At 42.0% G+C, this 27,986-nt stretch overlaps 2 protein-coding genes and 1 long non-coding RNA gene across 6 annotated transcripts in view; 2 read left to right on the top strand and 1 right to left on the bottom strand.

The window, feature by feature from the left end:
* MDN1 (midasin AAA ATPase 1) overlaps window positions 1-3,784 on the bottom strand; it is a 217,883-nt gene extending 214,099 nt beyond the window's left edge. Inside the window, exon 1 of the mRNA XM_075063473.1 lies at window positions 3,531-3,784. Within this exon, the coding sequence (XP_074919574.1) occupies window positions 3,531-3,629 (99 nt within the window). The 5' untranslated portion in view covers window positions 3,630-3,784. The remainder of the gene's footprint in view (window positions 1-3,530) is intronic.
* The window catches only part of LOC142046567 (uncharacterized), a 1,033,250-nt gene that overhangs the window by 458,186 nt on the left and 547,078 nt on the right, over window positions 1-27,986 (top strand). The gene's annotated exons all lie outside the window — the stretch shown is intronic.
* The window catches only part of CASP8AP2 (caspase 8 associated protein 2), a 30,877-nt gene continuing 6,838 nt past the window's right edge, over window positions 3,948-27,986 (top strand). The window contains exons 1-9 of one of the 4 annotated variants that reach the window (XM_032771533.2): window positions 3,948-4,180; window positions 4,953-5,138; window positions 6,943-7,018; window positions 9,082-9,156; window positions 10,279-10,379; window positions 11,619-11,693; window positions 12,696-12,811; window positions 19,390-21,623; window positions 25,014-27,978. In XM_032771533.2, the coding sequence (XP_032627424.1) occupies window positions 6,970-7,018; window positions 9,082-9,156; window positions 10,279-10,379; window positions 11,619-11,693; window positions 12,696-12,811; window positions 19,390-21,623; window positions 25,014-27,978 (5,615 nt within the window). In that variant the 5' untranslated portion in view covers window positions 3,948-4,180; window positions 4,953-5,138; window positions 6,943-6,969. The other 3 variants (XM_032771532.2, XM_032771535.2, XM_032771534.2) reach the window with 3 other exon arrangements.

Here is a 27,986-nt window from a genome sequence, read left to right on the forward strand (position 1 = left end):
CTCACCAAAAGAATTAACTACTATCCACCAGGGTTCTACCACTTGCCCCTGACATATAATCCATCTTTCTATGAGTTTCCAGCAAACAAGAGTAATAAAATTGAAGCTCACCTTCTCCTAAAGTTATAGGAAAGGGGAAGGACATTCTCTTTCCCAGGTCTCATACTATTTCACTGGTCTCCTGGCTGCAGTCAGAGAGAGATGGACTGCTCTGCCTCTCGCTGCTACTCTACCCTTCCCCACTTCCATTTCTCAGGTCCTTCTTCCTCATGAATAACTTCAATGCCTGATTTCACAGCTTCTCACCTGTCAGATTCAGCTCCCAAATGTATCATTCTGACAGTCTTGTAAATTTCCTACAACATATAACATGGCAGCTGAAGTGTTTCACTTTATTAAGAGGAAATATCAGGACTGGTTTGATGAGAATGACTCTGAACTATGTCAACTCTTGAACTCACTGCATGCTTTTGCTCCAAATCTACAAAGCAGATAAAGTTCAGCTGCTAGGACGGCTGCATATCATTGAGCAAATCAGATGGTTCAACCCAGACTTCGGCATATGATAAAGCAGTGGCGGAAAACCAAGTGGTGGAATTCAAACCGATAGACTACCAAAAGTTTTTTTCCCCAGTCTCCATGCTGTGTATGGCCCCAGGTGAAACAGGATAACCCTCGTATGCACTCTGGATGGTAATCAACTTTTAATTGACAAAAAAAAATGTTTGATGGCCAGAACATTTGAGTTCACTTCTCAATTACCCTTCAGCCATCGCTGAGGAAGCAATGAATGCTCTTCCACAACACCCTTTATAAGAATGGCCTGAATCAGCCCCTACCTCATACAAGACTACAGTCAAGCAGATGTCACAAGGGAAATCACCTGGACTAGATACCATTCCAGCACAGCTTTACAAGCAGACTGGCTACTATATTGCAAGGCACCTTATAAGGCTCTTCCATATTATATGGGAGCAAGAGTCAGTACCACAAGATTTCAAGGATGTCAACAGTGTTCACCTTTACCAGTTTGCCCTATCACCCTTAAGGCTTTTGATTCTGTAAATCATGAGAGACTCCAGAAACTTCTGTTCATCTTTGGATGCCGTGCAAAGTTTATTTCTGTCATTTGGGCCTTCCATCATGGGATATTGGTCAGAGTGGTGGAAAATGGTAATGGTCCCAAACAAGGCTCTGTGCTTGCTCCCATACTCTTTTCCATCCTTTTTTTTGGCTATGCTTATGCATGCATTTCATAACACTAACAGGAGTATTTATTCAATTCTATACCAATGGGAAATTGTTTAATCTGCAACACTTCTGTGCTCACACAAAAGTGGCATTTACTTATTTACTTTTTACTTTTATTTGCTGATGACTGTGCACTAGTTATTCACTAGATTAATGACATTCAATGTATAACTGATCACTTTGTTCATGCAGTTAATTGCTTTGGTTTCACAATTAGTCAAAAAAAACCCTGAAATACTGTATCGAACCTGTGCAGGGAGATGTGCATATCTACCCATTTATTAAGATCAACAACACTCCTCTCAACGCTCCTTTTGTTACCTAGACAGCATGCTGTCTAAGGTGAGCTCTGTATTTGAGAAGTTGCCACAACACCTACAGAATGATAAGGGCACCGAAATAAGTGATAATTAAAATATCTATCGAGCAGTTGTGCTAACGACACTTGTATATGGTTGTGAGACATGAACAACATATTGCTCCATTCCAGGAAACTCAATCAGTCCCATTTGCCTTCTGTCTGTTTGCCGGGTCAAATAGTGGATCAAGATTCCTAATACCAAAATCCTTAATTGTTGACAGATGTCCGGCACTCAAGGCATGTTCATAATGGCTCAGCTGCATTGGTCTGGGCACCTTATTTGTATGGCTGACTCAGGAACACCCAAAGACATAATTTATGGTCAGCTAAAACAAGGCAGTCACTCTCATGGTGGTTGGTACAAATGGTATAAAGATACATTGAAGTCAAACCTGAAAACATGTGAGATCGAGTCCAGTAACTGGGAAGCAGCAGCCCATGAAAGGGCAAGGTGGTGACAGGTTTGTTACGTTACCATTAACAATTTTGAAGCAATGTGCATCAACACCTTATGTGAAAAAAGTAAACAGCGAAAAGCAAGGAGCCAACAGCCTGCAATAGTCATGGACAGTTACTCAATTCCACGTGGAATCATGTTTGCAGTTCTCACATCCATCTGAGCTCCCACATACATACTCACTTATAATGCTAGCTAAATCCTTTCACATCAATTTCACTTTCCTCCTACTAGTGCTTGAGAAAACTGTAACCACCAATGACTAGCGCTGTCTATAAATAAATAAGACTGCAAATCATCGATTCACAGTAGGAAGGTTTTTCCTGTAGCAGAGAAAAATCATTTTGAAATAAGAGTTTATACCCTGAAAAAGTTTGATGGTTTAGCCTCCCTCACCCTCAGACATAGGGAACATTTCCTACTTAGGCACTCAAATGTAATTTGAGGTAGTTTCTGTGTGTGCGTGCTGTTTAAGTACTTTGAAACTTCGGTCACGAAAGATAATTTTTCCCACTTTTATCTCCTCTTCCAACACCTTCCAACTGAAGCTCTCCAAATGTTTCACAGACATAAATGAATTAGACCTCAACATCCCACAATGAAGATAAGTAGCCCTACTTTTTAACTAAAGAAACTAAAGCACATAGAAGTCAGCAATCCTCTCCAGATCACACAGCAACTGGTAAAGCTAAAAATAGAACCCAGGACTTCCTGTCTTTACTTACTAGACCACACTCCCTCTAATATTTACAGAGAAGGCGGCGAGACAAAAATACATTCTGAAGTGTAGGGGACTGAAGGGGAGAAACTGAGGCCCAAATCCTCAAAGATATTTCAATACTTAGCTCCCTCTAGCTCTCACTGTAGGGCAGATTCATCTCCATAGGCCTGGAAGAGAATGGAGGTTAAAACCAAGAAGGAACAGTATATTGTCGATGAGAATATAGTACAAACGTGTCAGAAGGGGAGCTCCGGTGGCTCTGACTTCAGAGGCCACAAGATAAAAAGCTCTAACTATGCAGAGCAGTAGGAAAGGTGTTTTCACCTTTCCCCGTTAGGGATACACCTGGGTGAGCAGATGAGGGCTGGACAAGCATTGGAGGTTGAGAGCTAGCAGGAAACAAAGATGGAGGGCCGATGGGGGTGCGTGGTGTTCTCTGCACAGGGTGCAGTTGTCCTCTGCTCACCGTGGCAGACGCTGAGGCATGAGGGAGAGAGATGGACGGCAGACCGGGGGGAGGGGGCTGAGTCGTGTCTTTGAGGGGGGCAGTTCTGGGAAAGCAGACGGGGGTGGAGGTGTTTCAGAAGAGGGGGGCTCTCTTGTTCTCCTCCTCAGCCCCACAGCGACAGCCGGGTGACGCAGCAGGCGGGAGCGGGGGCAGACGCGGGCTGGGAGGGCTGCCCCGGGAGCTGCCCGATGCCTCCGGGAGCTGCACTGCCGCTGCGCGGCCACTCGCTCACCTGCTTGGCCAGGAACCTGCCCAGCTCGCCGCTGCTCTTCTCGTTCCGCCGCGCCACTAGCTGCAGCGGGCCGGCCACGCGCATCCGCAGGGCCTCCATCCCTCGCCGCGAACTCCAGGGTCTCTCGCGGAGGGGGGAGGGGCGCGCGTCCCTTTAGAAGCTCCGATACACCGCGACACGTGGGGGACAAGAAGAGACGCGCAGCTCGCGCGGGACAAGCTTCCGTTACTGGCAGAACGTCAACAACCTGCGCCGTTGACGGAAAGGAAGTGGCCTCGCGTCCCCAGCCGCAGGGCCGGTGGAAAACTACGTGTACCAGCATGCAACACTTCCCCTTGAGCCGAGCGGTCTCGCAGAAGATCGAGCGCTGCATGCTGGGATCTGTAGTTTTCCAAGTGGCTCCACGGAAGCCGCAGCAGTTCTACTTACAGCATCGGGAGCTGGGGGGAGTCTTACCCTGTCGCTTCTCTGTGATCAGGGATGCTACTGCTCTGTTCTGGCCGGGTTCAGCGTTCAGAGCTCGGTCCTGCCAGGTGCCAAGACTCCTCAGTGCCCCCTGAACTATTGCTATGACACTGGGCTACATGGGCAGCGAGGAGACAGCAGGTGTATGAGACGAACAGGTCGGGCTCGAGCAGAAGGGCGACGAGGTAACTAGAACATGATCATGTTTTGCTACTGACTAGCTGCGCATGAACTGTTGCTGTCTGCTCGCGTGTTGGCAGTGGTCTGTAAACACCAGGGCACAACAGAGACTGTGGGGGAATCTGCATGAGAAGGTGGCAGCCTTACAATGTTTTCAAGGAGTTTAAACATTGATTCACTGACAGCTGGATCGGGGCCTCCTATTTTACACTCTGATCCTACGATGGGATCCATTTATGCCCTCACCGAGTCGATTTACTTTCACTGAATAAGAGCCTCAAGCTGCAAATGGTTCCAGAGTGGCGCTTCATGACGGAGACCCTGTCCACCTCACCGTATCCAACACGCCGCTGGAGGGGACGGTGGTGAAAAAACGAATAATGTCATTTGAGCGCCGCAAACAGGCAAAGGCAACTCGCGGCGCTGTTTCTCTCCCCCTTGGCCGCCAGGAGTATCGCCCACGGGCGGAGCACGAGGATTGTGCGGCTGTATTTTTAGCTGCGGCGTGAAAACAGAGACTTAAAAATGAACTGCCTCGTCTGCCCATTGCCCCAGGACGCGAAGCATTACCCCTCCCTCCTGGCAGGTACATCTGCTCCGGGCAGGCAGGGCGCTGGGTCAGGAGCTCGGGAGGGAAAGTAGAGCGCGGGGGTCTCGGAGCGGAGCTCGAGACACAGGGAGAAGGGGGCGGAGCTTGTGTGGAGGGGGGCAGGGCCAGGCTCTTGGGGGCGGGGCCGCCGCAGACGGTTCACTTTCGCGCCAACTGTTTTTTCCTAGAGGCGGAAACTAGTGACGTCTGTGAGGTTACGTGCTGTGCGTCTCTACTGAGTGGCTGGCAGTTGCCCGAATCCCGCCCCTCCTCCCCTTGGCCCGGCCTGCAGGACTTGTAGCGGCGACAGCGGCGGCACTGGGGAGATTCCGGGTTTCTGGGAAGCTGTCGCGGCGAGGGAGAGACGCTAACCGGTTGGTGAAGGGGGCGGGACAGGGTCCGCGGCGGGGGCCAGGCGAATGCGCGCAGCCAGGGGGAGGGGTTGGAAGAGAGAGAGACCCAGTCCCCGCCCCCCGCCTGGCATAGCGCCCTCGGGATTGGCACAGCTCCCCCACAGCTACCAGCCTCGCACAGCCCCCCCCCATCATCCCTAGCCTGGCACAGCTCCCCCACAGCTACTAGACTGACACAGCCCCCCCCAAAATCATCTAGTGGCACAGCTCCCCCACAGCTACCAGCCTGACACAGCCCCCCACCACCACTACCACCACCATCATCCCTAGCCTAGCACAGCTCCCCCACAGCTACCAGCCTGGCACAGCCCCCCACCACCCCCCTCCCTGCCTGGCACAGCCCCCACCACCACCTTCCCCACCCAGACACCACCCCCCTGCCTGGTACAGCTACACCTCCTCAACTGCTACCACCCCCACCCCGTATAAGTTGCCGACTGCCATCCCTGCCCTGGCCTTAGCCCTTCTGACTGGCATGGCCCCTATTCCTCTGCCCAGCTGTTGCCATCCCCAGCCTGACATGCCCCCTCCCAGCTGCCCCCCCCCAGCCTGGCATAGCTCCCATTTGCCCTCACCCCATTGCCCACTCGTTGTCATCCCTATCTTGGCATAGCCCACAGCTGCCTGTCAGCCCTGGCCAGGCGTAAACTCAATCCCTGTTCTTCCCTCACCTCCCGGCATAGCATAACTCTTATTCTCCCCATTGCCATCCCTGGCATGGCATAATATACTAAATGGGAAATGACTACCTAGGAAAGATTGCTGCAGAAAAGGATTTGGGGGTTATAGTGGATCACAAACTAAATATGAGCTAACAGCACAATACTGTTGCAAAGAAAAAAAAAGCGAATGACATTCTGGGGTATATTAGCAGGAGTGGTGTAAGCAAGAAGTAATTCTGCCACTCTGTTCAACACTGACAAGGCCTTAACTGGAGTATTGTGTCCAGTTCTGAGCACCACACTTCAGGAGAGATGTTCTCCTCTGGACTTTTTCCAATTTGTCCACAACACCTCCACCCACTGAGAGTCTTGATGCTGCCCTATGTGTATGCCCTGGTAAAGATTTCATAGCATAGTTACTTGTGCTGTTATCCAGATATCTTAGTCCTCCCCTTCCCGCACTGTATTAATCGATGTTCACCAGGCTGCCACCTTCACTTCAGGTGGTTGCATGTCAGTGAGGGTGAGAAGAATGAAATGATAGTTTCCAGTTGGTGTACAGTGTCTTGGGTTAACTGCTGTTGGATCCATTGGCAGGAAAAATGTCATGTAAATATGAAGTGTTTATATGGGTTGCTGCTTTGGTTTTTAAGTATAATAGTAATTTACTTTTAAAGTGTAGGTAGAAGTGGGATTGGATTATTTTCATTAATTGCTTTAGAAATATACTTGGTAGATCTATTATCTTTATGCAGTGTAAACTGACCTGGCTGCATAGGAAGGTTTTTTCCTATGAAGATTATTTAGCAATACTAAGTAATATAGAGATTAATATAATTTTGTTGTGCTTAAGAACGCTTTTAATTGTGTATGAAGTTGTCCTTTATTTATATTTTATTTTGCCAGACTATAGAGCTAAATTCTGTAACCTGGCATCAAAAATCCACCTGGATCTACTTAGCTTGTTGTTGGATCTCATTAAAAAATGACTATCAAATTTGAACCCATTGTGAGCGATCCTTAAAGATGCTTTTAGTTCATGATATGGTTTTCAAATGATTGGTTAATCTAACCATTCTGCTTTTTTTATTGTACACACGCAGATGGGGAAGCTGTAGGGAATTAGTATAATGGCAACAGATGATGATGGACTGACATTATGTGATATCCCTTGTGGTGGTAAGACCTTTACTAAATAGGATGTTAATTTTTTACTTTGCAAGATGAAGACAAGTCCTCCACACCAAATGTATAATAATGCTATGATGAGTGAAAATAATAGAATGTTTTTAAAAATCATTTTAATCTAATCTGGTACTGCAAGTACTAAAATGCCGTAATCATATGGTTAATGCATGGTGTCAGTACAGGCCAGAGTTAAGGTTGTGTGGATATCTTATATTTCCTGGGTTTTGTAATGCAGGATTTTGAGATAACCCTACAACATCCCAGTAGTGTCTCTTACCATTTGAGTTGCTACTCTGAACCTGAACTCCCTTTTAATACAGCTTTTTATGTAGAAATGTTATAAGAGGTGTACTAGTTTGTGTCTGAGTACATTTCCTTTCACAAGCAATCAAGATACTGTAAACATTATTTTCCCGACCAAGTGAGAATGAGTAGAGGCATGAGAAGTCTGATATGAAAAGACTGGGATTGTTAACCTGAAAAATAAGATAAATAAAAGAAGATGTTATTCAGAATTTCAAGTTCACAAGAAATTCTGAATAGTGAGATTTCTTGTGAACTGGGGGATTTGAAAAATTTATCTTTTGGAAACACTGAAACATGGTGTTTCTAAAATGAAATATGCTCCTTGATACCCAGCTGCAGCTGAGTGAAATAGACATGATTCATATCAGTTTCATTGCTGCCCATCATTGAATAGTTGCAGTGAAACTGGTGTGAATTGTGTCAACAGCTGCCAGAGATCCAGGGGTCTGGACTTGTGGGGCAGCCCTGCCATACAGATTGCCCCGAGGCTGAGATCTCAGGGCTTCCAAACTCCTAGGCCAGCTGGCTAACTCCTACAGCCTGGGGAGCTAACTGCTTCAAGAGTCTGGCTCAGCCCAGGGAGCCAAGTGGCCAAGGAGTCTGGTTCAGCAGCAGGGAGCCTGACAGCTCCAGATTCATTTGGGGCTTTCAGAATCTCTGCTGCAGTGCTAAGAGCTTAAACACTGAGAGCCAATCTGCCAGGCTCCCAGCTGTGTGGCAGGGAACCTGAAAGCCCTGACAGCTATGGCTCCCAGTGCTTCCTGGCTTCTAGCTCAAGCCAGAGTTTTCAGGGCTTGCTGCAGAACCAGGGCTTTCAGGCACCCTGCTCTGCTGCAGGAAGCCTGGAAGCCCTGAAGTCTCTGGCCCAAGGCAGCCCACATGATGGGCTCCCCTGAAGCCTGCCAAGGGAGCTGGTAGGGACCCCTGTAAGTTCTTCGAAGCAGGCTTGCTTTCATGGGAAATTTCAGTCTTGATGAACCAGCTTTTTCCAGGTTTCAGAGTGGTAGCCATGTTAGTCTGTGTCAGAAAAAACAACGAGGAGTCCTTGTGGCACCTTAGAGACTAACACATTTATTTGAGCATAATCTTTTGTGGCCTAGAACCCACTGATGAAATGGGTTCTAGCCCACAAAAGCTTATGCCCGAATAAATGTGTTAGTCTCTAAGGTGCCACAAGGACTCCTCGCAGCTTTTTCCAATGAGCCTTAGTTATATTATTAAAATGTCAGTAAACTTTAATCGTATGAATAAGCTATTTGAATTGAAACACAGGTTACATAAACAGATTGCTGTATTAAATTTCTTATCAATGTACTAGGAGGAGATTTAAATACAGCAGTAGTTTTCCATCATTTAGTGTTATGATGCTTTTATCTAATTTCCAGAGTAGTCCAAGCTTTGGGTGTGAAGTGCCCTTGGACTAGGGTTTCAAATTTCAATGTGGCCATCTTACTGCTTACAAATGTCTTTTCCTCATTGACACTAAAGAGGTTTTTTTTCCTAGGAGTGGAAACTTACCTTAGTGTCGTTGGCCAAAATATCCCTATCTCCCACCAAAGTGTAGCAGAACAGATGCTTCCCTACAAAATAGTTGGCGATGATAGGTGCTATACAAATGTAAAATACTGTGCATTAATACATTAGTGTTAATTGTAGTTCTGTGAAATGTACACTCTCATAGAAAGAGTAAAGCTTAAAAAGTTACTAAAAGTTTAAAAATTTTGCTTTTGATCTTGCTTTATTTGCAGCTTCCTCTTTTAGGGATGATGATGAGAGCTCAGTAGATATTTACGATGGGTTGGACAGCACTTCAGTTGTTTCCGGTATGTTGATAGTAAACTGCTGCATTGTCTTATTTAGTTCGATCTACTGTGTGAGGATTCTTGATGCTAGGCACAAATAAAGTATCACCAGCCTGACTGGATGCGTTGTGTTAATATCTGTTTGTATTATGGTAGCGTCTAAGAATTTCAGTCAAGGATTGGGGCCCCTTTGTGGTAGGCACTGTGCAGCCAAATAACAAAGAAGACAGTCCTTGTCACAGAGATCTTGAAGTCTGGGTGTCTGAATAGGAGGTGACTGATGAACAAAACATACAGATAGGATGAGGGAGGGTGTTTGACTTCTGTGGTCTATGCTTCTGCATTACAGTGGAGCTAGAGCAAGTGAGTCAAGACTTGGAAGAGGACATAAAACAACATAGAGGAAAGTTTGTCAGTTATATTCTAAATGCCCTTCATTTTGGAACATGCTTGGTTACTGGGCTGAATGCTGAGACTGCCCCTTCTCTTTCTGACTGACCTGCCTGCTACTTGTATATGTAACTCACAGGAGTCAGAGGCTGGGCTTTCTTGGTAGCTGGCCTCTGCCTCAGGAATCTTCTCCCACTGGAAATGTTTCTAAGACTGAATCTAGCCAGATGCAGAATGCATTGCAAGACGCTCTTTGTTCTGGCTGTCCATTAATTACTGACTTTAAAATCCTGGAAACTTGGCCTACCATCTAGATTTACCCCTTCTCGGCACTTTTAAATTAAAGGGCTTGCTATGCGTTTGCTGTCTGTTTTAATTGGAAACAGTATTAACCAATCCTGTAAAATGCACTCACATTCAGTGAGGTTTGCTGTCCTATGAATCAGTAATAACGATAAAAAAAATTTTAAGCAAAATATTTGCAAGTAGACTTTAAAACTAAATTTCATTCACTTTTACGTTAGAATGCAAATTCAGCCCTTAAATTTTCGAATAAAATAAAAGCGCAAATATTAAAGTGGTGGCAGGGGATGAAAGGAGAGAATCTTTTTACTGTTGTGACTTTCTCATTGAAGAATGTGAGCCGTCTTGTTTAAAAGGCCTCTCCTCTGTGACAGAAATCTGCTCACTGCATAATACAAACTACTTTGGTCATATTTTTTTCCCTTACCTCATGAGTATTTCTTATTTCAGACAATCCTGCTCAAAACTCTACACCGACAAGAAACTGTTTAAACTTATTTGATGAGATCTTGATTGAAGAAGGAACTGCAAAGGAAGCAACTTACAATGATGTGTGTAGTAATATGATTACAGCTAATAGAAAAAATTGTCATATGCTAGCAGACTGCAAAAATTGTTTTAAAACAACACTGTTGGTCAAACGATAGACGAAAAAAAGAAAACTTTCATAGAACAAAACTATGTACTAAGCAATTTTATCTTAATTTTAAAGGTTATGTAAGAATTGGACTCGTGTTCTAATTATGGCACTATCTATTCTCATGTTAATGCATGAAGTATCATGGTGAGATTATACCCTTTGGCATTTCAGTCTTCCTTCCAATTATATTCTGAAAAAACTCTTGCACTGATTATGGAGAAATGGTCAGTATACTTAAGGGCATGATTGGGCTTATCAGAAAAGTAATCTTGAAACTGCAAAACTTAAACTACTTTACCTTAAACCTCTTAATTGTAGTTCCTGAAAAAAAAGGGAAAAAAATGTTTTGGAAATTTGGAGGCAGTTGGCTAAACTGTGATATAAGTATGACTGTTTGGAAAATTGCATGTTCATTTTTATAAAAGTTTCCTAACTTCTGGATGATTCAAAAAATATCTTAAATTAGAAACTCTAAAACTTTGTTTATTCTTTTGACCTCAACACGAACTTGTTCCTTGACTGTTTTTGGAAAGTTTGGGTTTTGGCATTTTTCATTATGTTTATTTTAAACTCTGAGTCCTCAGCATTACATAAAGTCCACAAGGTCCCTGATGGGACTTGTACTTTACAAAACCAGAGAAAGCTACAGGACTTGCTCTCCCATGGAGCTCTTAAAGGTTGTAAGAGAAGGAATGCATGCAGAACTGCTGCTTAGCACAGTTTTTAAACTCATCAGAAGTTCCACTTCTGCAGAAGCTTGTTTTGTGACTCCAGATAAGCTCATCATCTTCTCCTAGTGGCTTGGCTCCCTGTAACTCCCTAGCTTACCACTATTGTACATGCACATGTAAGTTTACTCTGCTCATGTGAAATTCAGTGAGCTTTTTTGTAACTTTTTTTTAACACCTAAACTGAGGAAGTTATTTTATGTACTCACATGAAAAAGCTAATATGTTTTTTTTTAAATCTGACAGCTTTTTAAACATTTTAATATTTTAAAATGAGAGTGCTATTGGGAAGAAATGTCATTTTATAAGCTATGTCCTTAACTAAAGAACAGTTTCCAGATACAAATCTTAGAACCATTTACTTAACTAACTTTTACATAAATATATAACCTCTATAAAGTGAAATCTCCTTTATTTTACAGTTGAAGACAGAGTATGGAAAATGTCAGCAGCAGATTAAAGAGTTGATGAAGAAGTTTAAGGAAGTACAGGCACAGGTACTGTGTGCTAAAGGGTATCTTTAAAACTTATCAGTGAGAATTCAGTTTGCTTTAAGTACACTAATATGGCATCCGATGTATATTGCTTTGAGAGAATAACACAACTAGTTAGGTATCTACTGCAATAACTTTCCCAGGAATCTTTAAAGCAAAAGATAGTCACTTGTCCCTTTAGTAGAGTACTAGATAAACTTGTGTTTCTAAAATTACATACAAAATGTAACATAGCCTGTTAGGAACCCTAACTCTGCACGTTTAAAAAAAAAAAAAAAGGGTCGGGAGGGAGAGAGAGAGAGAGAGAGCTAGCTGGTTGCTTCTGGAAAGATGTCCAATTCTTTTGTTGATAATGTCTATTTAATGTATAGTGTCAGAGTCTCTGCAGCCATTCAGAATAGTTAATCATGAAGATTAGGGAGTTGAAGGTGTTCAGCATCAGGTCTTCATTTTTTGCTTTCAACTCCCACTGATGGCGGGGAGAGCTGAAGATGCTCAACACCTCAGAATTTGTTCCTACATAAGTTTATTTTGTCATGCTTTGCTGAGAACAATCAGATGCCCACAATCAACCCCAGTAAGCCCTGCCATAGACTAATGTTGCCAGGAGAGAATTACAGTCACTGCCCTGTAGAGCTTGCACACTAAATTGTACACTTGATACAATGACAGTGAGAGCAACAAATAGTAGAGGGCCTGGAGCAAGGAAAGATGTGGATTACATCAGTACAATTCTGTGGGCTCTCAGTATAAAACATGGTTATATCTTGGTCATTATATTTTTTAATATATCAAAAACACAAGGAACATAAGTAAGAGTGAAGAATTTTGACTTGTGTAGAGACCATTCATTCGCTGCCTTTTACATAACTGTTGCAATACATTTTGTAGTCTGTTTTAATAGGAATGTCTGTTTTTCTAATTGCTATCATATGTGTCTAATGTTTTTATGCATGTATGAAGGTAAATATTTCAGGCTAATTCTCCATGTATTTTTTTAAATAGAACTCCATTCTACAAAATGAAAATCAGGCACTTAAAAAGAATATTTCAGCACTTATAAAAACTGCCAGAGTGGAAATTAATCGCAAAGATGAGGAAATCAGTAACCTCCACCAAAGGTACAAGTAGACAAGTCTAATTTATTATTTACTTTTGAACATAGTTTTACAGCTTTCTATTAAAAACTTTTTATGCATTTAAAGTGAAAATGAACACACAAAATTGCTGTTTAGTAAATGCATTGTCTGTTGCTAATCTTAGCACATTTTTTTTTTTTCTTTTATGTCAGAAGTGCTGATCTGAACTCAATGATCCCTGGGTAGAACCCATGGAGAATTTCTAATGGACTGACCATGTACTTAATCTTATCTTTGGGTCAAGTTTGAACCGGGGAGTTTAATCATCACATTGTATGTGTGTTTCAGTGTAGACCAGTGGTCTCCAACCTTTTTATGCACAAGATCATTTTCTGAATTTTAAGATCAACCCAGGATCTACCCTTCCCTGAAGCCCCAGCCCACTCACTCCATTTTGCCCCCTCCCTCTGTTGCTCACTCTCCCCCACCCTCACTCGTTTTCACTGGGCTGGGACAGGGGGCTGGGTTGGAGGAGGGGGTGCAGGCTCTGGGCTGGGGCTGAAGGGTTTAGAGTGTGGGAGGGGGCTCCGGGCTGAGCCTGGGTTGGGGTGCAAGCTCTGTGAGGGCATTTGGGTGCATGGGTCATACAATCACATTATTATCTAATCTCAGAATCCACTGGACATTTCATGAATTTTACTTTTTATTAGTATCATTTATGGTTTATAGATCCAAAATCCTTCAGGGATTGTCAGAAATCAGTATAACATTCTCAACTGTGGGGTGTGCATTGGCTGAGCCTGGGCAAGGGGTTGGGGTGCAGGAGTGAGGGGTGCAAGTTCTGGGAGGGATTTTGGGTTCAGGAGGGTTCTCCGCGCTGGTGCAGAGTGTTGGGGTGCAGAAGAGAGTAAGCGCTCTGGGAGGGAGTTTGGGTGCAGGAGGGGGCTCCAGGCTGGGGCAGGAGAAGTAGGGTGCAGAAGGGGGTGTGAGCTGTAGGTTCCAGCCAGGAGGCGCTTACCACAGGCAGCTCCCAGCCAACAGTGCAGTGTGGCTCAGGCAAGCTGCCTGGCTACTGTGGCCCCACGCCGCTTCCAGAAGTGGCTGGCGGATAGCATGTCTCTGTGGTCCCTGAGGGGAGGAGGGCAGCGGATCTCCACGCGCTGCCCATGCCCGCAAGTGCCGCCCCCGCAGCTCCCATTGACTGGTTCCCAGTTAGGGAGCCCTGCTCCGCTGCCAGACTTTTAGTGGCCCGGAGATCGCGATCGACTGGCAGAGGCTCCGGGATCAACCAGTCAGTCACGACTGATCAGTTGGTGACCACTGATGTAGACTATCTCATCCATATTTCCACTTCAGGGCTAGTCTACTCTATGGTCTCAGATTGATTAAACCCAGGAAGTATTTTTGGCTACTTCTTGCTGGCCTTTCTAGCCAGATATTGAAGAGCTCTACCTCCACTGTTAATTGTGAGGGGGCTCTCTCTATTAGCAACTTGTCATACTTTGGCTGTCCTAGGCCAGGGAGTTCAAAGTACAAATGTGTAGACTAGAAAGTTGTTGGCTGTCTGGTTCCTGGACTCTGAAGCTAAGGCACAGGACTGAGACTCTGGAGAGCTAGGTTAAATTCCCAGCTCTGTCACTCACTACCTCTGTGACCTCAGGCTAGTCCCTTAGTTTATTTGTGCATCAGTTTATCCATCTGGGAAATTTTCATTTTCATTTTACAATCTTATTAAAGGGTATTGTGAGGATAAAACCATTATTTATGAGATAATCAGGTGTTGCAGTGCTGGAGGTCATTAATACCTACATTGTATGAAGTTCTTTTAGAGATGATTATCAGAAGTGCTGTGATTGAGGTCAAAAAATGTTAATTTGTCCTTATTCATAGTTGTCATAAGGTACTCTCCACATGAATGTATTTGAATAGTCTGATAAACACACACGGCTTTGTCCTATTAGTTTTTTCAACTGATGGCTGTGACAGGTTAGCTGTTTTTTTTCACAACCTTGAGTTCAGCATTCTAGATCCCAAAGCTATTGTTTTCTTTCAAAATTTTAATTTATTTTGAAGAACATTTTCAAACTATACTTCTGTAAGTCTCCAGAAGTTGAGACAATTATTAGCTACTTCAAAAGTGTCTATCATGCACTGTAAGCTACTAGTCAGGGCATAACACCCTGTCATCCCCATTTATCTGTGATCCCTTTAGAACATGTTGTAGGAAATTCCTGGTCAAGGGCTGATTTAGTCAACATTAGGGGCATTCTTATGGTAATTCCCGACAGACAAATTTTGGGCACATATTTCATGGTAGACTTCATCATCGTGACTGAAATCTCTCTCTCTCTCTCTCTCTCTCTCTCTCTCTCTCTCTCTCGCTAAGGAAAAAATGCCTTGTGTTTGAGGCTTTGCAGCTTTTGCAAAGTGTTATATGCTTAGATACCGTGGTGATGGGTACAGTACAAGAACCTGAATAGAATACAATATACTGGAACTCAAACAATGAAACGGAATCTTGACCCTTATGTCCAAAAACTTATCTATAGCAATGGTAAATTTGTGAAAAAGTAAACATCTCTGGGTCTTAAGACACAAATCTATAGAAAAATCAGACCCATGTATTTCAGTTTTGATGCTTTAATTCCACACAGTGGCCTAGTGATAAAGAAGTATTGGCACATTGTGACAATATACAGATTGTAAAGTGGCTTCAGCAGATTAACATAGATGTTGAGTGAGAGGGAAATAAAGTGGTTATTTAAAAAATTAGCAACATTACCTCGATTTAACCCTGGACCCGTCCACATGCCAAAACCCCCCCCCTTTTTTTTTAACTTAAAGGGCTCTTTAAATCGATTTCTTTACGCCACCTCCGATGAGGGGATTAGTGCTGAAATCGGTCTTGCCGGGTCATATTTGGGGTAATCTGGACACAATTTGACGGTATTGGCCTCCAGGAGCTATCCCAGAGTGCTCCATTGTGACTTCTCTGGACAGCGCTCTCAACTCAGTTGCACTGCCCAGCTAGACAGGAAACGGCCTGCAGACTTTTGAATTTCGTTTCCTGTTTGGCCAGTGTGGCGAGCTGATCAGCACAGGTGACCATGCAGAGCTCATCAGCATGATGTGCAGATTGCCCGGCCCATAGTTTGTGAGAAGTCTATGTCCTCATCACTTTCGTCACTGCGCTGCCGTTGCCTCCTCGCCTGGTTTTGGTTTTGCAGCTTCTGGTTCCGCATATACTTCAAGATAATGCGCGTAGTGCATACAGTGCTCATTTTTGCTGCGGTGATCTGAGCGGGCTCTATGATCCCAGTGCTATGGCGTCTGCGCTTGAAAAAAGGCAGAAAACCATTGTCTGCTGTTGCTCTGATGGAGGGAGGGGCGATTGACGACATGGTTTACAGGGAATTAAAATCAACAAAAGGGGTGGCTTTGCATCAAGGAGAAACACAAACAACTGTCACACAGAATGACCCCCTCAAGGACTGAACTGAAAACCCTGGGTTTAGCAGGCCTCTGATTTCACAAAACAAATCAGGTCAATTTCTTGTTTTGAGCCACTCCATCTATCTTTTATATCTTAGGCTTGCCAGAAGACGGTGCAGTATGACTGCTAGCGATTGTCATCTCCTCGGTGCTTGGCAGAGGATAGGAATGACCTGGCTGAGTCACTCCCATGTTTGCCTAGGCGCCCACCGACCTCACCGAGGTTAGATAAAAGATCACTCACGAATATGACGACGATGGCTACCAATCATAATGCACTGTCTGCTGCCAAAAGGCAATGAGCTGCTGCTGTGTAGCAATGCAGTCCCACGTCTGTCAGCACCCAGGAGATGTACGGTGACAGTGAGCTGAGCAGGCTCCATGCTTGCCGTGGTATGGCGTCTGCTCAGGTAACCCAGGAAAAAAGGCACAAAACGATTGTCTGCTGTTGCTTTCACGGAGGGAAGGAGGGAGAGGGGGGCCTGAAGACATGTACTCAGTACCACCCACGACACTGTTTTTGCCCCATCAGGCATTGGGATCTCAACCCAGAATTCCAGTGGGCAGCAGAGACTGCGGGAACTGTGGGATAGCTACCCACAGTGCAACGCTCCAGAAGTCAATGCTAGCCTCGGTACTGTGGACGCAGTCCACCGACTTAATGCACTTAGAGCATTTTGTGTGGGGACACGCACAATCGACTGTATAAAAACAATTTCTGAAAAAACGACTTCTGTAAATTCGACCTAATTTTGTAGTGTAGACATACCCTTAGATACCATCAAGTTCACAACAAATGTAAGTACCCATATACTTTTAGCTGTCAGGCTACATGCCTTTCAGGGTCTGTTGCTCTTGATGGAAATACTGTTCTCCTTGTATTGTTGCACTGTGATGCCAGAACATAGGTTTTCTACAATTAGCATAATCAAAACAAGCTCATACAGGTATTCAGCAAAGCCCACAGGATTTGATGCAGATGTTGGTGAGTAACCCCAGTGGAGATACTTTCTAGCCATATCAGGCTACTCTCTCTTAGTGTGAAAGATTAAAACATCTTGGTGGACACAGTCACAACGAACACTTAACGATAGCGAGCTGAACTGGTAAAGGTGAGCTATTCTGTCTAATCAGATCTAGATTTCAAACCTAATTAACAGAATACCTAAATAATACGAAGGGTTAGGATTTTTACTTACTTTGAAATTTAGTTATTTCTTAATCTCCAATGTGACTTAATCTCAGCCTAGTAAGGACAGTGGTGTTTTTGTTTTTGTTTTTTTTGGAGGGCAAAATTAAACATTACAGTAAATGAAAATCAGGCATACTAAAAAAGGAATAAAAACGACAGAGTTCAAAACAGGCAGAGTGCAGGGAAATGGCTTTAGGCAATCAAAGCAGCAACAATATTTTATTGACTGGAAAGCATAAGACCAAAATAGGGACAACTACATTTTTTCATCCATAGGCAAATTCCATATTTGGCTGCTAACTGGTCAGCAAATAACATTTTCTCTGCTTGGGACTGACATGTGTTTTTGTCTCTTTTGCCCTGTAGTTCCTTACAGCTTTGTTCTTAGCTTTGAAGGTACACTTGGATTCAGTTTAGAAGTTGTAGGTATCAGAGGTATCTCATCCCTGGTCTAAAAACACCTAGAAGCATGACTTCTATATGTTATCACTATGCTCTTATTTTGTTTCCTGGATTATGGACTGGCATTTGTTTAGAGTTAGTCACGAGAGTGTAAGAAACATGGCGTTGTTTTTAACCAGTCCCTTTATGTGGAGTGCCATATGCTGGACCTGGCACAAAAGTGTCTTGCTTGGTATTTTTTTGCATGCCTCTCACTATCTGCATAGGCTGCGTTCCCCCCTCTCCCCCCCCCCGTGATGACCTTGCAGCAGTTGCACATGGCCTTAATGAGACTTGATTATCATAATTTACTTGTTTTCTTTTGTGTGCAGCAAGTTTAACACAATAGCTTATTTGCTTATTGGTTTGATCATATTACACCTAGTCTTACTGCCTGACTACATACTGGAAGGTTTGCTATCTGAGTTAGCGTGGTTGATTTTTGTGATTCCTAATGGCATAAGTCCTGATTATATTTGAGGCCACCTCTGAGTCTTGTGCTGATGGTTATTGCTTTTTCACTGCTTGGCAATGAAACAGTAATTTCAGATAATAAAACTGATATGTAGAACATGCAATTCTATCTTTCTTGCCCTGTGGTTCCTTATGCATTTGTTTTTTTTGTTTGTTTGTTTGTTTTTTCAAATAAGTTGCTTTTTGAGGCCAAGTGAATTGATTATCCACTTTTAAATTTTTAGGTGTACTTTATTTTTAAAAGGGTTTTTTTTTTTTAAATGTCCTAGTTTTACCCAATTAGAAAAATACAAAAAACATTCAGTGTAAATTGTGAAAGATCAAGCTACGTAGAACCTTAGGCTGCAATTCTTACTCTATAGGCAGAGGTGGGCAAACTACGGGGTCCTGCCTGGCCCTTGAGCTCACGGCCTGGGAGGCTAGTCCCTGTCCCACCTCCCCCACAGCCTCAGCTCGCCTGGGTGGCAGGGCTGTGAGCTCCTGCCAGGCAGCACTGCTGCAAGAGCCGCTGGCCTGACCTGGTGCTCTAAACTGCACAGTGGCATGGCCGGGTCCAGCGAGGCAATGCAGCTGCCAGTCCTGGTGCTCTGAGCAGCATGGTAAGGGAGCGGGGGGTCCCAGATGGTGGTCAAGGGACAGGGAGCAGGGGGCAGTTGGATGGGTCGGGGGTTCTGAGGGGCGCAGTCGGGGCAGGAAGTAGGAGGGGGCGGATAGGGGGCAGGGGCCAGGCTGTTCGGGGAGGCACAGCCTTCCCTACCCAACCCTCCATACAGTTTCAGAATCCCGATGTGGCCCTCAGGCAAACTTTTGGCCTACCTTTGTTTTATAGAATTTCATCTACAAAAGCTGCAAACTTAGAAATTTTAGGATAAATGCCTTGTATTGTAAGCTTTGCTGTCCTTTAGCCAGTACTACTGAATAACAGTGTAAGAAAGAACCAAAGTGTTCATAGAATTTTGGCTGTAGTTAAATTATAACCAAAACAAATCTTAATATGATTCTTCTATCTGTTTACAAATAGGCTATCAGAATTTCCCAGTCATCGAAATAACTACGCTAGAACATATCATTCAGGATCAACTAATACACGGTGCTCCGAGATAAATAAAACAAAAGATCCTAAATTCAGAGCTCCTTCTTTAGTAGACAATACAAAGACAGATCATAGAGTGAAAACTGACTGTTCCAAAGATGTACATCACAGTTATTCATCTCACAATATGGAGGATGGAAAATCACACTCAGAAAGAAGAAACTCTCCATATTTACTCAGATATCCTCCTGAAGAGCTTTGTAATGACAGTTCTCATACCTGTTTCCAAAACTTTGACCACTACTCCAATAAGGGTAACAGGAGGGAAAGAGAAATGAAAAATTGTGAGCAGTATAGGAGGGTTAATGATAACAGGTACAAAAGAGAGACATACCAGAGCACTGGTAACAGTACAGATAGTGAACAGGGAAACACAGACTCTCATCAAAAGATGCACATATATTCAGAAAAATCTGGTAAAAGTGAGCTGCAGCAAGAAAGTAAGAGCAAAAAGCTGAAATGTAGCTCACCTGTGGAAAATAGAACTGATAGGTGCGTTTCTACCTGGGATAAACAAACAACCATTAAGGAGAGATCACAAACAGTTGAATCTCAAGGTGATGAAAAGGATGAAAGGTCACAAAACATAAATAAACAGGACCTTGAAACACATGATAAAGATGAGAAGAATTTTGCACAGAAAAACAAATCAACTGAAAAGCAACAAGAACAACCAAGAAGGTCTGTCCGAGTGAGCAGTCCACATTCAAAGAATGAAACTGCGAGGAACCCACACAAATCACATAAGTGCCCTGGGGAAGACTGTAAAAGAGGGACAGATGGAGACTGCAAGAGGGATAGAGGAGTAAGTGATCATAGTTCCCGAGAGGCAAGATCTTCACCTTCTACTTCCAGCAACAGAGGGCACAAACATATGTACTCCAAAGAAAGTAGCAGCAGATATGAATGGGAAACTACATATTCAAAATCGGAGAGACACAGAACTGAAGAAAAAAGGAAAAGAGATAAAGAAAACCAGGAAGAAAGTAGGCATCCTAGAAATGAAAGAAAACTAACAAAAGAAATTACACACCAGACTGCAAAAGAATCCAAGAAGGTTACAGATGCTACAAAAAATGAGAGAAACAAATCGTCTAAACCAGAAGAAACACCCAGAGTAGCAGATGGTTTAAAAGAGCACAAAGCTAGAAAAGCTGAAGATGATAAAAATGGAATAAAAAAGGAAGATCTAAAACTAAGCTTTATGGAAAAGCTAAATTTAACTCTTTCTCCTGCTAAAACACAGCCTCTCTGTCAAAATAATGCAATTGAAACAGATTCCAAAAAAGCCAGTAGTGAAGGTAGTACAGAGACCGCAGGGCATACAAAAATGTTAACACCTGCCCAACCTATTAGTATTGTTTCAGTAGCACAAACCAAGGTTCCAGTTCAAACAAACTTGGAACCAAAGACACCTGCCTCTGAGATCAAAAGGAAAACTGAAAATGAAGCTTTGGCAGAAACTCTAGACCTAGTGCAGCCTGAAGCTTTGGCAGAAACAGTGGATGCACTGCAACTTGAACTGACTAAGAACACCGTGTCCCTTCCTGAGGCTGGGATAGAGATGGACGAGGCAGACAAAATATGCAAAGCTCCTGAGTTAGAAAGCCCTATGAATCATGATGAAGCTCGGAACATTGATTATGATGACTTGGAGACCATTAGTTCTGATGATTTTGAGTCCCATAATGTCACAGATGATATTAGACAAATGAAGTCAGACTCATTAATGCAAGTGGTAGATACCAATGATGGTATGTCTGGAGAAAGTTTTGAGTATCCTGCCAAGGAAAACAGTGCTTTGAAAACTGTACCTTACAAGGATGGCATGACTACATCCGAACCAGCTGACAGGGATATACCAACTGATGGGGGTGTACCAGTAATTGATCAAAATACTTGTAATTTGGAGCAAAAGTTGCCAGAACCAGAAATCAGTGTAGTAACATCTTCCCATAGTGATAAAATAGATCCTAGAACTAAAGCAAGAGAAACTAACCCAGTTCCTGCTGACGATGACAATTCAATATTAAGCATTGATCTCAATAACTTGAGATACATTCCAAAGGTTATCAGCCCACTGAATAGTCCAATGCGACCACTGGCTAAAGCACTCAGGATGGAGAGCCCTTGCAAAGGACTTGTGAAGAGTTATAACAAAGGTATTCAGTTATATTTTATGCTAGTTTTGTTTTTGATTTTAGATATCTGTCCAAAATATGCATTAGTGGGAAGTAAAGATGATTGTCTCTTAGAGATTTTTAAACCCAGAGAATTCAAGTTTGCTTTGTCTATGCCATTGCTTACTCTTTCATATTCCCCTTTGTATGTACACTTTATGGGAAAGGGGCAGGAATACCTATGATTGCCTGATTGCAGTTGGCAACTGGACTTCAGTGTTTGTGATTCACACACATTACATTGGAGTTAAGGAGTGAAGGAATTTGTATTAACCTTATGCAAAATAAACACACACAACATTGCCATTTTAAAAACTTAGTAGTTAAAAAGATGGACAGACCAACTAAGGCATCTCATGTAAGTATCTTAGAGTTACCTTAGAGTTTATACATTCAATTAGGGTTGATGCGTGAAAATTAATTTTATACAGTTCATTGACAACCATAATTTTGATCCACAATGAATGCATAAACTCTTCCAACGTATACAGCAATAATTGTATTTGTTGGCTTCTATATACCTGTTTTTTCAAAAGGAATTAAACCCTACCTTAAATGGAAAAAACGATAGGAACCCAAACTATTGAATTGTTACTGACACCTCCATCATAATTTGCACTTCTATGGCAAAGGATCTCACTGCTCTACAGACATTAGTGAATTAAGCTATCCAACATCCTAGTAGAGTAGAAAGTAGAAGTAGCTTTATTCTGATTGAAAGTTTTCCATCAACATTGTTTTTCAACGGAAGATTGGTGTTTTGTTTAAATAAATTGCTTTGCAAAAAGTGTTTGGTTTTCTGTGGAAAATTTAGATTTTTGTTGAAATACACAATGCTCACAAACCAAAATATTTAATAAAAAATTGTGATTTTTGAAATGCTGCTGCAGTGTCTCATGGGAGTTGCAGTTCTGGTGCCGCATGCTCCCATTCTCTTTTATGAGCTAGGATCTGCAGCTGGACTTTATCTCCTGTGAGACACGTTGACTTGTCTCCAAGAAAGGAGACTGGTGCATTATGGGAAATGTCCTACTAGAAAGGTCAACCTGTAGAGGAGAATGGGAACACAAGGCATCACAGTGGCATTTTCAGAACTGCATTTCAGCTGAAAACCAAGATATTAAAATTCTTGCCTAAAATTTAAAATTTTCCACTGGGGGGTGGGGGAACATGCACACACTTTCTGATCACCTCTAGTGATATCCCTACTTACAGATGGGAGACTGGGATCAAAGGGGGCAAATTTTTAAAGGTACTGAGGGACCTAACGCGGCAGATCAATGCCTAGATGCTTTTGAAAACCCCACTAGATGTCAATCTCATCTTGAGGTGCCTAAATAACTAAAAATTTGGCCCCAAATGACTTACCTGTGGGAAAGATGGGAATTGGAGTTCCCAACTTCCAGGGGTGTGTGTTACCACCAGACTATTCTTCCCCTTGCCCCTTATCCAATCCCTCCGCCCCCTTACCATGCCTCTCAGAGCACTAGGACTGGCAGCTGCTCTGCTCAGCCAGAGCCTGCCACACAGTCTAGAGCACCGGGGCAGGCCAGTGGCTCTTGCAGCGGTGCTGCCCAGCAGGTACTGGCTGCACGGCAAGCTGAGGCTGCAGGGGAGGGGAGATAGCAGGAGAGGAGCTGGGAGCTAGCCGCTCCGGCCAGGAGCTCAAGGACCAGGCAGGATGGTCCTGCAGGCCGGATGTGGCCTCCAGGCAGTAGTTTGCCCACCTCTGCTCTAATAGTAATAGTTCTTGCCTGTAAAAAACAGATGTAATAAGTTAGTCTCCCTTAGTCCAAAAATACAGTACTCCTCTCTATTAACTCCTGCTTAGTTCTCCCAGGATACGCTTTATGCATATGCTGCTGCTTTATTTTAACACCTTTTACTTTTTGTTTTAGTTTATTAAAAATTTGGTTAAGTGGAAAGTTCAGGAGAGTTATTATGTAAAGGAAACTGAAGAATATTGTTTAATAACAGTAAAAGCTGCAAAACTTGTAGAAGGTAATTAAATGTTATGTAACAGTCAGAGATCTTTGTCTCCATTCCTTTCCAAAAATCATTAATGGAATAACAGTTTTACTGCTCTGGAAATGATAGAAAATGAATGTCCAAGAACAATGCCTTCAAAGTGGTGGCCACAGAAGAATGTTTGTTTGGGGAAAGCAATTATTTTGAATTCATATTTTCTCTTGTTTTTGACACTAAATGTGAGATATCAGTGAGCAAAAGAATATCTAATACCTATGTAATTAAAAATATAAAAGACCGACAAACAAACCCAAACAGCTAAAAATCTTAATCAAATAGTATTTACCACTTAATTACACATATGTAGATATTTTCTTTTTATGAGGAGGAGCCAAAATCTGTCTCTTGTAGCCTGATATTGTACTAAGCCTAACCAGATGACTTTAAAAAAAAAAAAAACCCCACAGTGGATTGGTTTTAAAATAAAGTATTAAAAATTGAAATTTAAAACAATTGGTAAACTTGATTGTGAGGGAAAAATAAGCGATTTTTGAGTTAGGAGTATTAAAAAAAAAAAAAATAAATCCTGACCTTTCACCTTGTCTCCCACGTTTCTGTAATTCAAACAGCTGAACTAAACGCTTGTTTATCAAAAATTAATAGGAGGAAGAATCTCTTATGCTGTAGAGTTTGGTTTAACTTCTTTATCTTAAAGTTATCAGCAACTGAAATGAACTTATTGTGTCTGTAGTGGGTAGTGTGATGGGGCTTGATCGTTACTTAGTAGATTCATAGATTTTAAGGACAGAAGGAACTATTACATCCCTTTTGGTAGCTCTGATGCAGAGAAATGAATGCCAAAGTAAATAAGTGATTTATGCTACATATTTTGACCTTATTATGAAACCAGTAAAAGAGAGCCAGGATTCATGCGTAAATCTTGTTACGCTCATGGTTTCATAGTTGGACTCTAAAGACACAGCCTTGCACAATATTAGCATAACAAATAACTTACTGGCATAAAGAGTAAAATAGTGAAAATTTTCACGCATTTTTATTTTTTTTTCAAAAAATTTTCAATGCAGACCATAATGTTTTCACCAAACAAAACTTGCATAATCCATACTTGTTTTTAATCTTAAAGACTGAAAAAATCCCACTGACATCAATGGGAGCAGAATGAGGTACTTTATTTTGTATCTGTAATCTGCTTTCTCAGTGTTGTTCATATCTACCAGAGTTTAAGATCAAATGTACTGAGTAGAAGCTGACAATTCTAAACAGTTAAGCACCCAGTTCTAATAAAAGATAAACCACTGAGTCTTCTGAGTTTTTCCTAAAATGTTTGCTCTGTGTGGAATTTGTGTGTTTATGAATGGTTAACAATCTATTCTCTCTTTATAGATTTAATTCCTGAAAGCACAGTTGCCTGTCCCTCAAAGACTCTGTCAAATGAAGTAAATAAAGAAAATCAAAAGCCAGTTTGCTCACCTGATAAACACTTAGAGATGGAGTCCCAGCTGAACATATCCTCAGATGAATTAGAAGAAGGAGAAATTGTAAGTGATGATGAAAAACCCAAATCAGAAAGAAACTCTGAGACTAGTAAAATATCAAGGGGAAGAGCTTCTCCTGAAACACACAATCTGAGCAGCAGTCCACATAACCAAATCAATAAAACTTCATCTTGCAATGAAGATAGTGGAAAATTAGCTTACAAAAAAGGAAATGCAAACAAAAGTAGAGAAGAACATAAAACTGGAGCTACCAGATCGTCAAAGGAAAGAAAGAAAAAGAAAACTGTGAGCATTGCTTGCCTTGAAAAAATTGTTCAAATTATTCTTGAACCTTCTACAGTACAAGAAATTATGCAGATGTTAAAAGCTATACGAAAACAGATAAGAAAAAATTATATGAAGTTCAAGATGCATTTTCCAGTTCAGCATTTTCACAGAATTATAGAATCAGCAATTTTGAATTTTACTTCATTGATAAAGTACCTAGATTTTTCCAAGATGTCTAGATTAGGTGAGACTTTAAAATTGACTCTCTGTGAAACTATAGAGTCTAAACTAAGGCATGTTAAAAAGAATGCAACAGTGGAACAACTTTTTGAACAACAGCTGACAGATATGAAAAAACAGTTGTGGAAATTTGTGGATGAACGGCTTGATTACTTATTTGAAAAAATAAAGAGAATTCTGGTAAAACTCTGTGATTTAGTAAGCATCGGAAATGAGAGTGATGAAGGGAAGCTTGAAATCATAACTACACAAAAACAGAAATGCACAACGGGTCATAAAAATGATGTGCAGAAATCTAGGAAAAAGTCCCAAAAAGTAAAATCTCAAAAGTCTGAAGAATATGTCCTTCCTAAACCAGTGGTAAGTTATCAACCATTTAACAAGTGTCACCATGACAAAAATAAAACAGATGCACCAAAAAATGTGATTACAAAATGTCTAAATTCCATTGATAATACAAGGAACTCCCAAACCCAAGTGCTTCCCTCTAAGGAGAATAATTTACAAGCCACCCTAACTCCACTGAAAAGTGCAAGATATGAAAAGGAAGGCTTTCACATGGTCAGAGATGCTCACAAGTCTGATTTTAATTATGAACTTCTTACAGAACAGCAAACTTCTAGTCTTACATTTAACCTAGTGAGTGATGCACAAATGGGTGAAATATTCAAAAGTTTGTTACAAGGCTCTGATCTTTTAGAAAAAAGCATCAGCAGCATTGATACGGATCAGTGGGAGTTCAGGACACCAGAAAAACAGATCCTGGAAAGTCAGAAATGCAGAAGTAATCCTGCATCTGTTATAGAAGAGGCAGTTCCAATAGAGGCCTGTGTGAAATCTAGACCAGTAGAGGGTATTAATTGGCCTGCGGTTTCACCTGAAAGAGCCTCATCTTTATCATCTAGACTTCAGATGCCAGTTGATCCAGATGTTCTGGATGAAAGCTGTATGTTTGAAGTTCCTCCAGGTGCAGTTTCCAGCAAGGATGATGAATGCAATTTACAAAGGAATAAGTCATTTGTTTCTTCTATACTCCTTGAAGATCTAGCAGTTTCTTTAACTATTCCATCACCTTTGAAATCAGACGCTCATCTAAGCTTTCTGAAACCTGAAAACACATCCGGTTCAACTCCTGAGGGAGTTCTTAGTGCACATTACAGTGAAGATGCTCTTCTTGAAGAAGAGGATGCCACTGAACAAGACATTCATTTGGCTTTAGAATCTGATAACTCAAGTAGTAGATCAAGTTGTTCTTCATGGACAAGTCGGCCCATTGTTCCTGGTTTCCCTTGTGACCCCAGCCTACCAATGCAAGCAGTAATAATGGAGAAATCCAATGATCATTTCATTGTTAAGATAAGACGTGCAGTGCCTTCTATATCACCAACCCTTGATCAGACTACCCTGGCAGAGGAGTCACTGGTATCCTTAACCAAGAAAGAAAAGGAAGAAGTTATATCTGCCAGAATAAAAAAAGATAATCGGGATACCACGGGCACAACTGTTGAAGAAAAAGATTCTAAAAGTGATATCAATGTCATTGATTCCACTGATGAGCTACATAATGTCTATGCTAGACGAGAACAAGCTCATGATTTGCCTGAGCCCCTTAAGGAGCCACATAGTGCCACTAGAGAAGACGAAGCTCCTAACTTGTATAATCCCTTTTCAGAAGCATCAAACAAAAATAGCCATGGTAGTGAAAACACAAGTGAAGACTTTAAGCTGTCTCAGATGCATGAATTGAAAGTGCCTGAAAACAAGAAAGAAATATCTAACACTTCAGTAGAAAGTCCTGTTAAAGCTGAAGTTGCTTTTCCTTCTGAATGCAGTGTTGATGCATATATAGATTTGACAGAAGATAATGCCAATGAAAGTGAAGTAGATTTATGTAATCTTGCAGTGGAATCGACTTTAAAAGTTACAGAACAAGAAATTCATATAGGAAATTTAGATAAGGGTGATACGAAGGAAGAACCATTGGAATGCAGTGTTAATGCATATATCGATTTAACAGAAGAGCTTTCCAGTGAGATTAAAGCAGATGAGTGCAACTCTAAAACAAAATCTAGTAAACTAGTAACTAGTAAAAAGAGGAAAAAGGAGTCTATAACAGACAATTCCAAGTCAAAAAAACCAAAAAAGGAAACTGAATCAGCTAGTGAAAGAAATGAGAAAAGTAGTAAGAAGTCTGAGGAGGAAGGTTTAACTCCGAAAAGATCTTGCAGTAAGAGGACTGAATTGCCTGAGAATAAAGATCCTTCAACTTCTTCCACATCGCCACGTAGTCTGTATGCCAAAAACATCATTAAAAAGAAAGGAGAAGTAGTTGTTTCTTGGACAAGGTAAGAGG

Source organism: Chelonoidis abingdonii, chromosome 3, assembly GCF_003597395.2.
Source record: "Chelonoidis abingdonii isolate Lonesome George chromosome 3, CheloAbing_2.0, whole genome shotgun sequence".
Taxonomy (NCBI): Eukaryota; Metazoa; Chordata; order Testudines; family Testudinidae; genus Chelonoidis; species Chelonoidis abingdonii.